This window comes from Orycteropus afer, unplaced genomic scaffold (genome assembly GCF_000298275.1).
Source record: "Orycteropus afer afer isolate SDZICR_OR568_19922 unplaced genomic scaffold, OryAfe1.0 scaffold00254, whole genome shotgun sequence".
Classification (NCBI taxonomy): Eukaryota; Metazoa; Chordata; class Mammalia; order Tubulidentata; family Orycteropodidae; genus Orycteropus; species Orycteropus afer.
Window position 1 is genome coordinate 5,076,677 of NW_006921841.1, and position 18,424 is coordinate 5,095,100.

Here is an 18,424-nt window from a genome sequence, read left to right on the forward strand (position 1 = left end):
TTCTGGGTCTGTATCCTGCTCCCTTGTTTCTACCACTTTATCCTGCTTCTTTGTGTGGACTGTGATGGTCTGTTGTTTTCGAGGCATCGTGGCATTGTTATATTTAGATATCTGTTAACTGTGAAGAGCAGCCAAGGGTGATTCAGGCTCTTCTTGGTGGTTTTTATCGTTGGCCCTTTGGTGGAGAAGGAGATAGTGGCTCTCGCTCAGTAAGTGAAATTGCAGGAGGTTTGGGTGTAGTTGTGTCTTATGGGGACTCCCACTCAGTTGTTGTCTCCCACTCAGTTAGACACAAATTACAATTGAATAACTATCAAAAAACTAAAAGCCCATGGATGAAAAACACCATGTAATCACACAGGAACAGTAACCTGTGTAAAAAAGAAAAAAGTGAAAAACAAGAAGAAAAAACAAGCAAATCTGCAATATCTGGGGATAGGACACTAAGAAAAAAAAAGTAGTGAAGGAGAATTATAAATGAAAAAAAATGGGAAAAATGCAAAAAGAAAATCAAGGAACAGGGTTATCCAGGAGAAAAAAGGGGGAAATGAAGAAGAAGAAAAAAAAAAAACCTTCAATTAAAAAAAAAAGATTTCAACCAGGCACAGGGAAAGAAGAAATGCTGAAAACTAGGACCTGGGAAGGGGAAGATTAAGAATAATAATAAAAAGGACAAAAGTATTAACAATATTAGTTGTTTTAAAACCGACAAATACAAACAAACTAATCACCAGAAAAAAGAAAGCGAAAAAGAAAAAAATAAAAGTAAAAAAAAAAAAATTGGTGGAGGACAGAGCAGGGCACCCAGGCTCCGTCTGAGCACACAGACTGTGATGGAGTTCCTGTGGGCCGAGAAGGTACATGGGAGTGGGGGATGGCTGCACCTCCGTTCACCAAGCGGATGTGGGGTGCTTATTTTTCTATCTGTATATGTTTTAAATCGGGTTAGGTATTATATCTGATATCATAAAAATTGCTTGTGCCTTTATTTTACTTACACAGAATACAAAATTAAAGTCTCAGTTATTATTCTTATACATCATGTGGCAAGTTGACTCATTTGTTAGTCAGCTGCCTTTCACAGATTCATATGGTACCAATAACTTCTCATAATCATTTCATGATTTGTATCACAGTTTGGATTTGTTTTTAAAGAAAAACCACATCTTTCATGTGAGTTTTCTTGCTTTCTTGAAAAGATAGATAAAAAGTAATATTATAATTAAAAACAGGAATAATAGATTATCTTAACTAAACATGAACTGTTTGGTCACTTACTGTCAATATAGACTGCCTCCCAAAAAAAAAAAAGTGTTTTACATTAGGACAACTTTGAAAGATATTAGAACTATTTTTAAATATTGGGTGTCAGAATAAGTTCACATTTAAGGAGACTTGTATGTAAATAAGAAGTTGTGGTGGTATTGTGGTTAGGGCATTTGGCTGCTAACTGAAAGGTTAGTGGTTCGAACTCACCAACTATTCTGGTGGCAGAAAGATGCAGCAGTCTGGTTCTGTAAAAATTTACAGCTTTGGAAACCCAATAGGGGTCATTATGAGTCAGGATTGACTCAAGGACAGTGACTGGTTTTTTTGTTTTGTTTTGTATATAAATAGTATTCTAAATCAGAAATGATATTTCATTTGCCTTTAGTAACAGAATGAGAAATCTATGTAAGTTGCAATGTATATTTTCTTTTGGAGTTTGTTTCCACATAAGGCTTTATATGTTCTAAAAAAGTATAAAGCTTCTTCTGTATTGATCTGTATATTATCTTGATGACTTTGAATTATGGTGTTGGTGAAGAGCACTGAATATAGCATGGAGTATGCCAGAAATACAAATGAATCTGTCTTGGAAGAAGTATAGCCAGAATGTTCCTTAAAAGGATGGTGAGACTTTGTTTCTTCTACTTTGGTCATGTTCTCAAGAAGGGGACAGTCCTTGGAGAAGGACATCATGCTTGATAGAGAGTCAATGAAAAATAGACACTCCACAAGATGGATTGACACAGTGGCTGCAACAGTGGACTCAAACATAGCAACAATTGTTAGAATAGCACAGGGTCAGGCAGTGTTTCATCCTGCTGTACGTTGGGTCACCATGAGTTGGAACTGATTAAACAGCACCTAACAATAACAAGAGCAATATATCATTTCTTTTGGGGTTTGTTTCCACATAACACTTTATATATTCCAAAAGAGTATCAGACTCATCTGTACTGAGGACATTGAGGCTACAAAAGTCATATTTTATTAGAAACCTCCATTCAAACTGGTCATGATAACTAGCTGATGATTCTGTATGCTTTTTCATTTGTTGTTAGGTGCTGTTGAGTCATCACCAAATCATAGTGACCCTATGTACAGCAGGACAAAACACTGCCCAATCCTGTGCCAACCCCAGGATTCCCTCTATACCTGAGTCCATCATTGTAGCCGGCGTGTCAGTTCATCTTATTGAGGGCCTTCCCCTTTTTCGTTGACCCTCCACTTTACCAAGCATGATATCTTTCCCCAGGGAATGGCCCTTACAACATGACAAAAGTAAGTAAGACAAAGTCTGGGCATTCTCACTTCCAAGAAGCATTCCACCTACACTTCTTCCAGAACAGAGCTGTTAGTTCTTTTAGCAGTCCATTGTACTTTAAGCATTCTTCACCAACACCACAACTCAAAAGCATTGACTCTTCTTTGATCTTCCTTATTCATTGTCCAGTTCTCACAGGCATATGAGGTGATTGAAAATACTACGGCTTGTGCCAGGCACACCTTAGTCTTCAAGGAGACATCGTTGCTCTTCTGCATTTGAAAGATGTCTTTTGCAGCAGATTTGCCCAGTGCTATATGTCATTTGATATCTTGACTGCTGCTTCCATTGGTCTTGATTGTAGAATCAAGTAATATGAAATCCTTGACAACTTCAATCTTTTCTCCATCCATCATGAAGCTGTTTATTGGACCAGTTGTGAGGATTTTTGTTTTCTTAATATTGAGATGTAATCCTATTGCAGACTATAGTCTTTAATCTTCTTCAGTAATTGCTTCAAGTCATCCTCACTTTCAGCAAACAAAGCTGTGTCATCTGTGTATGACTTGGAAAAAGGGAGAGGCCATCTACTTCTCAAAGAATTGGCTAGTGAAAACCTTATGAATAGCAGTGAAGTACTGTCTGATATATTGCTGGCTGTTGTGTAAATTTGAATAGTAGTATTAGCTGCCTTCCTTGTAAGCATATGGATATTATCCTATTACTGATACCACTGTACTTCAGGATAGATCTTGAAACACTCTTTGTGATGATGAATGCCATGCCGATCCTCTTCAATGTGTCATTCCTGACATAGTAGATCATATGGTTCTCTGATTCAAAATGGCCAAAACCAGTCCATTTCAGCTCATTAATGCCTAGAATGTCAATCTTTATGTGTTCCATTTCATTTTTTGACAACTTCAAGCTTTCCTAGATTCATACTTCTTACATTTCATGTTCCGATTATTAATGGATGTTTGCAGTTGTTCCTTCTCATTTTGAGTCATGGCACATCAGCAAATGGAGGTTCCAAAAGCTCTACTTTATCCATATCATTAATGTTGACTCTACTCTGATGAGGCAGCTCTTTCCCAGTCGTATTTTGAATGCCTTCCAACCTGAGGGGTCATCTTCTAATACTGTTTAGGACAATAATTCAGGGCTATTATTAAAGTTGCCCAGTAATATATCAGACAGTGTTTCACTGCTATTCCTAAGGTTTTCATTGGGCAGTTCTTTGAGAAGTGAATGGCCTTTTCCTTCTTCTGAGTCTGTATGAGTCTGGAAGCTCCACAGACACCCAGCCATCATGGGCAACCCTGCTGGCGTTTGGAACACCAGTGGCACAACCTCCAGCCTCACAGCAACATACAAGCCACCACAGTATGACAAATTGACAGACAAGTTTGTCTCGCTTAGTTGTTCCAAACTACTTAGCTCACTTCCTGGCCTTTCCCCTACCTGTTCCAGCTGTCTGCCCTGGCTACAGCTTCCTGCCTGGGGCTCTCCCCTTACCTGTCCCCGCCATCTGTCCTGGCTTTTTCATTACTTCTTTGAAATAGAAGTAAATACATGAACTTGTGCCTTTTAACATTACTTATCATTAGCATGTTCCTTTGTCTGTTTTCATAAATTCATTTATAGAATCTGTGATAAAATCTTGGAGTGAGAATAATAACTAATAAATCTTTCATTTTCTTTAATATCACTTTCCTGCAAACACCAGTAATCTTTTTATGATCTTTGTTCAAGCTTTTTTTCAGTTACCATATGATTGTTGCTACAAGCCAATAATAATCATTTTAGTCAATAATTTTTTTTCTAAATTTGAATTTTTGAAAAGACATGTTATCATTTTTTCAGTTACTTTCCAATTTGGAATACTTGTTAAGTCTTAGGTACTTTGTTGAGTTTGTGGGCTAAAAATGTGTCTTGGCTGATTGGTGAAAAACAAATTCTGTGTTTTTTGGCTCCTAAGCCTGGATTGACACAGTGGCTACAATGATGGGCTCAGGTATAGCAAAGATCATGGAGTTGGCATGTGTTTCGTTCTGCTGTACATAGGATCACTATGAGTCAGAGATGACTTGATGGCACCTAATAACAACAAAGCCTGCCTTTTAGCAAACTTACCTTTGTTTTCTCTGTACACTACTGCAGTACTTCTAGGCATTTGAATTCCAGCAGCTGTACTCCTTCTTGTTAGATTATCTGTGTCAGAGTCATATTCATAACTCAATTATCTTTTCTTGTAGCATCAGAGGCTCCTGGAGATACTAGATACAGAGAAGGAGCTGTTAAAAGAAAAAATAAAGGAAGCTTTGATTGAGCAATCTCAAGAACAGAAGGTAATATTTTAAGTGTACTCAGAATGTATTCTGTTACCTCAATTAATTTATTTAGTTTCTACCCAACTGTCTTATAATTTACAGGAAATATTAGAAAAATGTTTGGAAGAAGAAAGGCAACGAAATAAAGAGGCATTAGTATCTGCTGCAAAGGTATTTTCATGTGTAATAATGAGTTTCTTTGTAAGTAGTGTTATTTAACACCAAGTTCAGTCTATTTTTGCATCAAGTTTCATTTCAGAAAAATTAGATTTTTTTTCTTTCTTATTTTTCCTCTTAAGTTTAGGAAACAACTATTCATATTCTTGTTCAATTCACATTGCCAGATTAAGATGACAATGAAATTAGTTATATATTATGAGTTACATTTTAATATACATTTTATGAGACACACTAATGTCCACCTGGTATTTGATAGGTATTGCCAAAATAATGTGTATATGTATGTATGTACTTTCATTAAGATAGCTGAGTTTTTTAAAGCCTATTTTAAAATACCCAAGTATTGTCGCTATGAGTCGGGGCCAACTCAGCGGCACATAACAACAACAACAAAAAGTTGTTTATTCACAGATATTAAATATACACATACCAACAAATACATATACAGCACTAACTTTGGACTTGTGCATTTAAAGTTAAATTTAATAAACAAATATTGATGTGCCAATCACTGTGTGCTAGTCCATATACCAGGGGTGGAATCTTAACTGTCTGCTATTAAGTCACTTATTAAAATGATTTAAAAACATGAATGGAAGATACTCTTCTCTTTTTTAATTTTTAGAAGTATACATTTTTTCATAAAATATATTACTTTTTAATATATAATAATTTAATATTGTTAATTTAAAATAATTAATAAACACATGTTTTAAATATTTCTTAGTTTGAATTTCTAATATGGTAAATATTAAAGTATACATCCAAAATAAACAAAAGTCCTTTGGAATAGTAAATAATTTTTAAGACTATAAAGGGTTCCTGAGACCAAATAGTTTAAGATCCATTACTTTAAGCTAAGTCTTGGTTTTCTTGAAGTTTAGAAATACCATGGAAATTGACAGTAATATTTATGTAAAAAACAGATTTTATTTTACAGCAGTTACTAAATGTCCATTAAAACAGTAGTTTTAAACTAAACTAAAACCCTGTAGATCAAAGTTTTTGTCTCTGTGTTTAACCAAGTTTGTCTTATTTAAGGAATTATTTCTTAGTCACTTTTTTTTTTTTTTTTTTGGTTTGTTCGTTTATTGGTCATCATTTGTTTTGAAGCTTGAGAAGGAAGTGATGCAAGATGCAGTTTTAAAAGCCATAGAAGAAGAAAGGAGAAATTTGGAAAAAGCCCATGCTGAAGAAAGGGAATTATGGAAGACTGAACATGCAAAAGATCAAGAAAAAGTATCTCAGGAAATTCAAAAAGCTATACAAGAACAAAGAAAAATAAGTCAGGTTAGTAAAATTAACTTTAGAAATACGTCCTTCGTATTTTTGTTAAACTTTGTTTACTATTATGTTATCTTACTTTAATGTATTTTTGGTGGGTATATCAGTATTAACCTTTTTTTCTTCTATATTAATATTTTAAAACTAATAATGTATAATAGTTTTTAATGTGTTTTTGTCACTCTGATATTGAAAATCTGGTAACTTGTAATTTTGCCTTTTCATTTTATTTCAGAAACATAGAATCCCAATTTATGTTTAATTATGCCAAGAGCATTACGTCTCCAGTTTATCATACTTGTTTTTTCCTTGTCACAAGCACACACCTACATACACAAGCAATATAAGATAATTTATTCTATATTATTAATAATATGATTGATTTAGTCTGATAAGTGTGTCTATATACATTTAGTTTTTAGTAATGACTTATTTGTTATTGTTGTCAGGTGCCATAGGGTCGGTTGTGACTGATAGTGACCCTATGTACAACAGAACAAAACACTGCCCAGTTGTTATTCAGAAGATTTTCACTGGCCAGTTGTTTTAGAGGTAGATCACTGGGTCCTTCTTCCTGGTCTGTCTTAGTCTTGAGACCTGTCCACTGTGGATGACCCTACTGGTGTTTGAAATACTAGTGACACAGCTTCCAGCAGCATGCAAGCCACCAGAGTACGACAGACTGAGAGCTGAGTGGTGGAATAATTATACATGCCTCATAGATAATGGCTGTAATCTTATAAAGGGTATATACAAATCACTAAATGTGGGCTACAAATAAAATAACTTATCTCAACAATTCAAAACTCTACATTGATTTAATTATCAGTAATTGAATTTGCAAGGTTCTGTTTTACTTAGATTTAGTTTTAATTTGTGTATACAATGAGATACTTGAATAAATCTTCCCCTAAATAAGTGTTGAAGCAAAACATCACATTCATGAGTTTTTCTTTTACCTGTACTACCATAGTTTATTTGATCATAAATGTTAAAATGACTAACTTTTGAGAATAATATAGATTTTCTTACAGACTCAATAACTAATCTTGACAAACTCTAAAAAATTCATTGTTCCAAATATTTTTTTTGTCTTGTATGAAGAAATTATGTTCTATATTTCCATTCTTTCTTCAGTTACTCTAGAAATAGTAGGTTATACCCCCCGTTTATCAAAGTAATAGTACTCAATATTTTTTCTTTTCCATCTTGTCCATTTAAGGATTTCAGAGTTCTTTGATTCAATTTACGTTTTCCATAATTTTATGCTACTGTTGTTATGAATTCTAATTCTGCATTTTTTACAAACCTTGTACTAATTATATAGTGTGTTCTAATTTTTTTTTAAAATTGTGCTTTTGGTGTAAGTTTACAGAGCAGAGTTTGTTTTACATTCAACATTATGTGTACATTTAGTTTCACTCCCCATTTACCATCCCAACCCTAACCCAGTCTCCTCCCCTCCCTGCCTAGTACCCCCGACACCGTGCCCCTCATAGTTATGCATTCCTTGTGTACTGCATTTCCTCCCTGCGAATGTTGTCCCTCTGGTGCCCCGTAGTCAATTGCTCCAAAGGATGCATTTCCATAGAGTATGTGGGTGCACCACCCTGGGTTGAGTGGTCTGCATGTACATCTTGTTTACTATTGGGCAGAGAGCCAGCCCTGGGAGTGAGTTTTATTCCAGGCCCAGAATGTATCCCAGGGCCATAGTATTGGGGGTCTCACCAGACTCCATCTAACCATTAATTCTGGTCATTATTGAGTTTCTGTTTTTTACTATGTTTGAAAATATGTGGATTGAAAGAAAATGGATATTGTAAAATAGATTAGTTTAGAATTTATGTTGCTTTCCATACTGCTTTGTCTTTCTCATAAAAAACAGACTACCAGTGAATTTCCAACCAACATATAGTTAGTATCATTGTAAGTTTTTGCTGGCCCTCATCTGTCTCTGTGTTTTTATTATTTATTAAAGTTTCATTTGTTTTCTCTTTTCACCTTTTGCTAAAAACTAAATATAGTTCTCTCAGTCTAATTTCAGTGGAATAAAAATAAAGCTAATGATTTTCCAGGTAAATAATAACATTAATGACTTTATTGTTATTATTATTTTACTCTGTGGCATAAATATATTGTAAAAAACTAAAAGAAATAATTTGAATAATTTAGAAAGTAATATACCTACTCAAAAAAAAAAAAAAAAAAACCTCAATGCCATCAAGTTGGACAAGCAGTAGTAATTTTAAATTATTTCTCTTAATCCCCAAGGAAAAGGAAAAATGCAAATTAATAAAGTCTCTGGTTAAAATCACTCAGAAAAATAAAGATTATGCTAGGTGTAAAATAATAAAAGTGTGTGATAGATATACCTACAACAACAACAAAAAAGAGCAGTTGCTGAGGCTGCGTATGTACAACCAAACACCTCATGGAATTTTGTTTCTTGATTTAGAGGTTTAAACATCATGCTATCATGGGACATCTTAGTTGTCTAATACCATGTCTAATACCACAGTGCTTCTGTTCCACCTCCTAGTTTGTTGTGCAGTGTCTTGCAAGTGGCCATCCAAAATCCAATAATTTATCTCTATTCACCTGCAGCACTAGAGGAAAAATGAGTCAGGAATAGGAGGTTGAAATGGAATGTGTGGTTGATTGTCTCTATGAACAGTGGTTTCCTTTGCTGTGAGACCAGAAGTGGATGGTACCCAGCTACCATTACTGAATGTTTTGATCAAAGATTCAATAAAAGAACCTTAATTAAAAGAAGGAAAAATGCAGAACAGATTTTCAGATTCACACAGAATCCAGATTTTATGAAGCCATGGAGGATGGATGAACCCCTGAAGCTATGGCTCTGAATAATCTTTAAACCGTAAACTAAATACGGCCCTTGAAGTCTTTGTAAAACCATAGTGTAGCTTAAAAGGTGTGGTAGTTATGTTTGTGTGTCAACTTGGCTGAGCCTGTTTGAGTGGCTGGGCAGCTGGTGGTAGTTATTCCGCAGCATGAGACTGGTAATCAACTCCATGGTGGGATTTACCACAAGCAGCTGAGTAGCTGCCTTTGGGATGTGGTCTGCTTCCTGTATGTAAGGAGAAGCTTTGAGAATGGTCTCTAGCCTATGGCACGCTTGGACCCTGCATGTAGCCGTGTCACTGCTCAGCAGCCTGCTATGCTCTGCCGACCTTGGGACTTACAATGGACTTAAGTTAATGCCCTGCCATGTGTATTGGTAATATCAGGACTATGCCTTTTGACTTGTCAATCTTGGGGCTTCTCAGCCTCAGAAGCCTGCAGCTGTCTGTGTGAAGAAATGTCTCTAGCTCCAGTGGGCCAGGAGCAGGAGGCAGAGCTGGACCCCAAGGCTGAGAGGCTTTCACCCAGCCCCTAGAGCCTGGCACTTTGAACTTGGACTTAAAGCCTCCAAATTGTAAGAATAAACTCCTGTTTATTAAGGCCACCCACTTGTGGTATATTTCCTGTCAAAGCGGCACTAGGTAACCAGAACAACAGGTAAAGAATGTCTCCCTTGAGCACTGTGGTCTTTTAAGAACTGTCTGCATGGGATCAAACTGACAACAGCAAATCAAAAAGATTAGATAGGAACCTTAGGGGGCAGTGAGTTTATGTTAGTGTAGAAGCAACAATTCAGAAAAGGAGGGTGAGAATGGCTGCACAACTTGAATGTAATCAATGCCACTGAATTGCACATGTAGAAATTGTTCAGTTGGTGTATGTTCTGCTGCGTGTATTCGCCCCTACAACCAAAGATTAAATAAAGCTCCTATTAATAATAAAATAAATAATAAAAGATTATGCCAGATGGAAGAAAAATAGTTATTTAGGAAACAATATACAATTAATATCCTTGAAGAGAACATTTTCAGGAAGAAACAATTATATTCATTCTAATTTCTCAAATAAATACATAGGCATCACTCCATTAATTAATCACATTAATTTTCTTAGAAAAGCAAATTGAAAAAATGAATGATTTATTACATATTTTTAATTACTTCAATGTCAAGACTAGAGATATAATTTATAAATGCACATTACCCCCAGGCTACTAGTGATAAGAATCTTAAATCCTGCCTCTTCCTCAGTAAGTGCTTCAAGTCTTCTTCACTTTCACCAAGCCTCAGTTTATACCCTGAGGGTTATCTTTATGTTTCATATTTATAATTAATGTCCTTGATTCTCCTTTTAGGAAAATCCCTGGCATATGAGATACTATAAAATTTGACAGAATTATCTTCTATAATAATTGGGAAACAATAATAGGGTTAATTGTCCATGTTCATATTTCATGTATTAGATTTATTTTGAACAAACATATTAAGCTAGTTCTAGCTGGAAAGTGATTTTTATGGAAATTTTTCTTCAGCTTTAGCTGCAGAAAAATAGAAATGTAATTGTAGAGGTAGTGGTGGTATTGGTAGATATGGTAATAATTATAACAGTAATATTGATGTTTTTGTAGGTGCCATCAAGTTGGCTTTGACTCATAGTGACCCTATGTACAACAGAACGAAATATTGCCCAGTCTTGTACCTTCCTCACTAGAGTTGCCATGTTTGAGCCCATTTACAGAGTCATTGGGTCAGTTCATCCTGTTGAGGGTCTTTGCCCTTTTTGTTGATCTTTTACTTTACATAGCATGGTATCTTTCTCCAGGATTCTGATAACATTAGCAAAGTATGAGATGAAGTTTGGCCATTCTCACTTGTAAGGAACACTTCAGCAGTACTTCATCCAAGACAGATTTGTTCGGTCTTCTAACAATCCATGGTAGACAGATTTGTTTGTTCTTTTAGCAGTCCATGGTACAGTCAGTATTCTTAAACAACACAACTCAAATGCCTCACTTCTTCTGCAGACTTCCTTATTCATTATCTAACTCTCACATGCGTATGAGGGTATTGAGAAGACCGTGGCTTGTGTCAGGCTCACCTTAGTCTTCAAAGTGACATCTTTGCTCTTTAACACTTTAAAGAGGTCTTTTGCTGCTGATTTTCCCAGTGTAATATGACATCTGCTTTCTTGACTGCTGCTTCCATGGCCATTGATTGTGGATCTGAGTAAAATGAAATCCTTGACAAATTCAGCCTATTATCCATTTATCATAATGTTGCTTCTTAGTCCAGTTGTGAGGATTTTTGTTTTTTTATGGTAAGGTGTAATCCATGTGGAAGGCTGTAGTCTTTGATCTTCATCAGTAAGTGCTTCAAGTCTTCTTCACTTTCATCAAGCCATGTTGTGCCATCAGCATATCACAGAATGTTAATGAGGCTTTCTTGAGTGCTGATGCCTCTTCTTCTTCACATAGTTCAACTTCTCAGCTTATTTGCTCAGCATACAGATTGAATAAATATGGTGAAAGGATACAACCCTGATTGACACCTTTACTAATTTTAAACCATTCAGTGTTCTTTTGTTCTGTTTGAACAACAATGGGTACCATTAATTCAATTGTAAGTAAGTACCAGATGCTTTTCTAATTGTTTTATATGGTATATCACTTTTAATTTTTACTATTCATTTAATCTTTAAGATGCATCTTGTGAGAAAAGAACTGTTATTACCATTTCACAGATGAGGAAACCAAAGTTTTGGAGATTCTGTAACTTACTCGAAGCCATACAGCTCTTTAGAGGAGGCACAGGCAAGATTAAGATCCAAGCAGTCTAACTTAAGAGGCCTTGCAGTTTACCAATATAGTATTCTATTTCCCAGTGTTCTCATCTTAGAATAAATTACAGATCCATCTTATTCATCATTTGAAATGATCTTTGGGAATGAATAGATAATTTCAGGAAAAACTTAAAAGAAGTGGTTATTGCTATTCATGTATTCATTCAATATTTATTAAGCTTCAACTTGTGTGTTTGGCACTGCTTGTAGTTTTGAGCATGTAGCAATGATTAAGATATCAAGATGATTGCCCTCATAGAACTTATATTCATATTTCAAAAACTTATAATAATACTCAATGATAATTCCATATAGTGATATGGGCTATAAAGGGGAAGAAAAAAAATGTGTTGGACTGATTGGACTGAACACAAAAAGCATAAACCATAAAATAAAAAAAAATAAGTTAGACAGTATCAAAATTGATTTTTTAATCTCAAAACACATTATTATGAAAAGGGAAGCCATAGTCTGGGAGAAAACTTTCGCTTATCTTAGCAGTTATTTATAATGTTAAATACACAAGTATCAGATGATAAAACAGTCTCACTCTTAGTCATTTACCCAAGAGAAATAAAAAGTTCACATTAAAGACTTACATGCAAATGTTTTTACCAGCTTTCTTCATAAAGTCAAAAACTGGAAGCAAACTGAATGCCAGGCAGCCACTGAATGGAAAATCAAATTGTGGAATATTGTTAGAATAGAATGCTGTTAGGTACTATCATGTCAATTCCGACCCATAGTGTCCCTATGTACAACAGAATGAAGTGCTGCCTGGTCCTGCCCCTTCCTCACAATCATTATGTTTGAGCCCATTGTTGCACCCAGTGAACTACTGACACAAGCAAAATCATAAATTAGTTTTAAAAGCCTTTTGCTAATTGAAAGAAAGCAGACACCAAAAAAATTGCATGCTGTATGATTCCAATTATATGAAATTTTAGAAAAGGAAAAAAAAAAGTGAGAACAAATCAGTGGTTGCCAGGGGAGGAGAAACTATTTGAGGGTGATGGAAATCTTCTCCGTTGTGTATCATAACGGTGGTAGTGGTGGTTATATTTGAAAAAATTCTTCAAATTATATACCTCAAATTAGTGAATTTTATTGTATGCAAATAGTATTAATAAAGCTGACTTTAAAAAAGAAGAAGAAGAAGAAGACTACCAGAATTTTGACATGAGTAGCTAGATAGAGGATGATTTAAAATTGTAATTGTATTAACTGTGGAGAGGAATATTTTATTTTGGTAAAAAAATGATGTGACATCAGCTTCACAGACCTCCTTGCCTAACTTCATAAGGGGGGAAGGGTAATCATTATCAGCATTAGCCCAAGGCTGCTTCCTATGAAGCAAAGGTCAGACAGATCTCTTCTCTACAACCTTTTTATCAATTATGACACCAGTAATCTCTCCTACAATACTTGGTACTTCTCTGGTGGGTTCAGTAATTCATTGCTTCAGCCACACAAACTCACAGACAGTACTCACAATTATCAGGTTTATTTAAGAAGTAAAGGTTACAATTCAGGATCAGGAAATACTCAATATACAGTTCTTCAATCAGGAAAGCTCCTTCTTAGCCATTTTTAAAGACATGCCTCCCCCTGATGCCTTCTCTCTCTGTACCCGTTGGCCTCTACCATGCTCTGGCAAATGTTACAAAGTTCTTTAGCTTCACCAGTATGTGCCCAGAGGCACCCCACTCTGCCAGCAAGCCTCCTGACCAAAAGTGCTCCGCTCTCTCACTCTGTGGACCAAGAAGCACACCACATTATCTCCTCCTGGTCTCTTAGTCCTGCTACCTCTGCTGCCACCATTTCTCTGCCACTGCTTATCACTGTCTCTCACTATTGGCAGTGTTACGGCTCTTTATCTCCTGGGTATAGGAGGTTCCCACAGCAGGGACCCCAGATCCAAAAGACTCATTCCTTTCCTGTCTCTTTTTGGTGGTAGTCAAGTTCCCACTTTCCACCTCTGGGATGGCTCATTTTAAACCTAGAAGTTTGACAAAACTGGCTGATCCCCTTGTTAGAGTTCCATACACCTTATTTGTATGGTCCATCCCCTACAAGCATGCCATGCATCTTAGTTGTATTAGCAAGTGTCCAATCCCCTTGGTGGGGATCGTATTTGTATAAGTCCTACTCAGTCATTTAGTGAATGTTCCACAGGTAGAAAGGCCAAATAAAAGAGCTCCATTGCACCACAGGTGGAGACAAAAAATCCAATTTATGCATATTAAATTTGAGGCACCTATTCAGAATCCCAGAGGAAATGTTGAGTAAGCAATTAGAAATTTGGAGGTCAGATGAGTAGTCAGGACCGGAGATCAACATTTGGGAACAAGAAGCATATAAATGGGATTAAAGCCAAATAACTAAAAATGAAATCTTTTCTGGACTGGGTTCTATATAACATTCTTTTATGGAATGTAGCCAAGTTCTATGTAAGAAAGAATATGGCTACTTCAGATTTACTGTGTAATAGTGGAAATAGTCTCACACTTCTTACACTTAAAATTGTATTTCAAATGAAGGAAAGAGACCTCAGATAAACAAAGTATTACTGAACAAGAACAAAGTGGAAGGTCTCACACTCCCAGATCTCAAAACCTATATATAGCCACAGTTGTCACAACAGCCTGGTATTGGTACAAGGACAGACACATAGACCAGTGGGACAGAATTGAGAGCCCAGAAATAGATCCATCCACCTAGGGTCAGCTGATCTTTGACAAAGGGCTGAAATCCATTAAATGGAGAAGAGATAGTCTGTTTAACAAATGGTGCTGGCAAAACTGGATATCCATTTACAGAAGAATGAAACAAGATCCATACCTCACACTATACACAGAAACTAACTCCAGATGGATCAAAGACTTATGTGTGAAACCTAAAACTATAAAGTCCATCAAAGAAACAATAGGGGCAACCTTAGGGGCACTAATTTATGGCATAAATAGACTATCAAGCATAACCCAAGATGCACAAACAGCAGAAGATAAACTAGATGATTGCGACCTTCTAAAACTTAAGCTTTTATGTGCATCAAAAGACTTCTTGAAAAGAGGAAAAAGAGAACTGACAGAATGGGGAAAAATATTCGGCAATGACATATTGGACAAAGGACTTATCTCTAAAATTTATAGAAGACTCCAATACTTCAACATCAAAAGACAAACAATGCAATTCAAAAATGGGCAGAAGAAATGAACAGACACTTCACCAAAGAAGATATCCAGGCAGCCAGAAAACACATGAGGGAATGTTCACAATTATTAGCCATTTAGAGAGATGCAAATCAAAACAACAATGAGATACCGTCTCACCCCAGCATTGATAACAAAGTTCAACAAGGCAGAAAATAACAAATGCAGGTGAGGATGTGGAGAGATTGAGACTCTTGTGCACTGCTGGTGGGACTGTAAAATGATACGACCACTATGGTAAGCAGTGTGGCAATTCCTTAAAAAGTTTGAAATAGTAATACTGTTTGACCCAGCAATCCCATTACTAGGTATATATCCTAAAGAGGTGAGGAAGGACACAAACAGATATATGCACAACCATGTTCATCGCAGTACTATTCACAATAGCCAAGGGATGGAAACAATCTAAGTGTCCATCAAATGGGGAATGGATAAACAAACTGATACATATATACGATAGAATACTATGCAACCCAAAAGAATAATTTAGAATCTGCAAAACACTGCATAGCATGGATGAATTTGAGGACATTATGCTGAATGAAGTAAGTCAGTCACAGAAGGACAAATACTGTATTAGTCCACTATTGTAAAAAGTCAAGGAAAGGTTTATATGTAGAGGGAAACTTTCTTTGTTGGTTACCAGGGATAGGAGGGAATACCAGGGGAGGGAAAATGTCTAGGTAGGTTGAGGCGGGGGGGAGACATATACAGAGAGAAAGAGGGAGAAAAAAAAAAAAGATTATTAGTGGTTACCAGGGGTAGGAGGGAGGGGGGAAAGGGAAGCTTTTGTTTTAAGGGGAGGGGGACATTGAGTTTCTGCTAATAGGTGATAGAGTATTTTGGAAAAGGATGGCAATGATGGTGGCCCAAAATGAGAAAATGTAATCAATGTCCCTGCGCTATAAATATGGAAGTTGTTGTGTTGGCAAATACCTTGTTGCTTATATTTTCACCACAATAGAAGTTTAAAAAAAAAGTGAAAAAAAAAATTATATTTCAAATGAAACTCTGAAGGCATTAACATTCTTGGTGCTTTCTCTATCACGTCATCATCCAGGATTGAGTGGCCAGGGTTTTATTCACACTTCCTAAGAAGCTCAGGTTCACCATGATGAAGAGTAGCCTCTCCTGCCTTCTGTCCAGCTCCTGTGTAATTTCAAAGGCCAGGGCTCGTTCTGTTCTCTATTTCTTTGGCAGCTGGTTGAGACCTAAAGAGCCTGAAGACCCACTACTCCATTCTGCAGACATCTTGAGTACTTATTGAAGGGACTATGAAAGCTTAAAAGCAATTTTTATATTCTAATGTTTAGGTCACTTCCCAGCACAGAACTGTTTCTCTAGTTAAAAGGGCATTGAAAATAAACCTTGTAATTAACAGCAGTAAGTCTTTCCTTGACCACTACATCGCTAAAAAGAGGAAAGGATTGAATGGAGAAAAGCAAAACAATCAGTGTACACTTAAGCAACTAACATTTCTTCTGAGAACTATAAGGGAATATAAACTTGTTTTATTTTAACAATTCTAAGTAATGAAACTGTTTCTTCAGTACAGTTTATTGAATATTCTCTGTGTTAATACTGACATTAACTGAGGAAATAAATGTTAAACTATGACAAAACACAGTACCAGAGAATTGTGGTAGATATTTCTCGGAACTTGATTTGAGAAATATTTTTGCTTGGCTTTGCTCATGAATTAAGATTAAATTACAGTGTTGATTATAGATTTGTACTTTTTTTGTAAGTAATTATGAAGAACATGTGTGATTTTGGCTTATTTGATTTTCATGTTAAATTAATACTCTGTCCCTTGAAAATCATTCATACAGAATGCAAAGTACATATGTTATTGACACTAAAGTAAGCAAAAAGAGGATACTCATTAAATTTGTTTTTCTGGTAAAGTCCTGTAAAGGACTCCAGTTCATAGACACTTAAATAACATCTGACGTTGGGAGCTCTTCATAATAGTTTACAACCACATTCACTGTAATTTGTTGTTTTCCCCAAAACCCACAGACAATACATTCAGTGGTTTAATTTTAAGAAATTTAGGATTGCCACCTGATTCTTCTTTTAAAAAAGGAAATAATATTTCTATTTTAGCTTACCAGGCCAGAGAGTTTCATAACTTTGAAATAATTTTTTCTCTGTTGACTACTTTGATTCATATTTTTTAAAAATTATTTATAATATTTTGATAGTAACTTAATTAGTAATAAATAAAATCAAAATGATATTTTAAATTGTCAGAAGTATCATACTAGGCAGAAATGAAAAAAACAGTACATCAACTTACTTTCTTGTCTCACAAGACCTTTTCTTCTAGTTACATTTCCTGTGGAACAACTATCTACCAGAAAACTGGACTTCATCCTGGCTCCTCTCCCTCATTCCCATTTTTATACTTCTTTAATCATCAAAACCTGCCTGTTTTACCTGTTACATTATCATTAAACATGCTGAGATCCTTCCCACCTTAGTTCATTATCCTAGTTAGGGTTCTTATTGCTTTCCTGGACTTCCTACATAGACTTATTTGCCTTCAGTGTTGTCCTTTTTCAATTTGAAATGATGAATGAATAATGTCATTCTTTCACTTTAAATTCTTCAAAGCTTCCCCATAGCCTGCAGGATAATGTCCAAATTACTTGGCATGAAATATAAGTCTTTAAGTGGTATGATCCCTACCTTTGCAGCTCATCTTCTACAACTCTTTTCACACTTTATGCTTTTAGTACCAAACTGCTGTACATATACCATGTTACTTTATGCCTTGGCCCTTTGAGTCATTCTGTGCCTTCGGCCTGAGCTACCATTGCTTTCCTAACTTGGAAAATTCACCCTGAATTATCATTTCATAGTTCAACTCTTCTTCATTCAGAACATCTCTCTTTTCACCTCCTGTTTAGGTCAAGTATTCTTCCTCCTACTTTCACACTTATTGTATAATTTTATTACTGCCCAGCTGTATTATACTTAATTGTTTTTGTTCTCCTCTAGTTTATAAACCTCTTGAAAATGGGGGCTGTATCTTGAACATACTGTATTAGATAGTATAGGAGGAACAATATTTTAATGAAACGTTGTTAGGTGCCATTGAGTTGGACCGACTCATAGCGAACCCTCCTTGGGTTTCCGAGGCAGTATCACTACAGAAGTAGATTGCCCCATCTTCCTTC

General features: G+C 35.7%; 1 protein-coding gene across 1 annotated transcript in view; it reads left to right on the forward strand.

Annotated features, from left to right (window-relative positions):
• CCDC91 (coiled-coil domain containing 91) overlaps positions 1-6,589 on the forward strand; it is a 384,586-nt gene extending 377,997 nt beyond the window's left edge. The window contains exons 8-11 of the mRNA XM_007949805.1: positions 4,789-4,881; positions 4,966-5,034; positions 6,157-6,333; positions 6,563-6,589. Coding sequence (XP_007947996.1) covers positions 4,789-4,881; positions 4,966-5,034; positions 6,157-6,333; positions 6,563-6,589 — 366 coding nt within the window. The remainder of the gene's footprint in view (positions 1-4,788; positions 4,882-4,965; positions 5,035-6,156; positions 6,334-6,562) is intronic.
• The last annotated feature ends 11,835 nt before the right edge of the window (positions 6,590-18,424 follow it).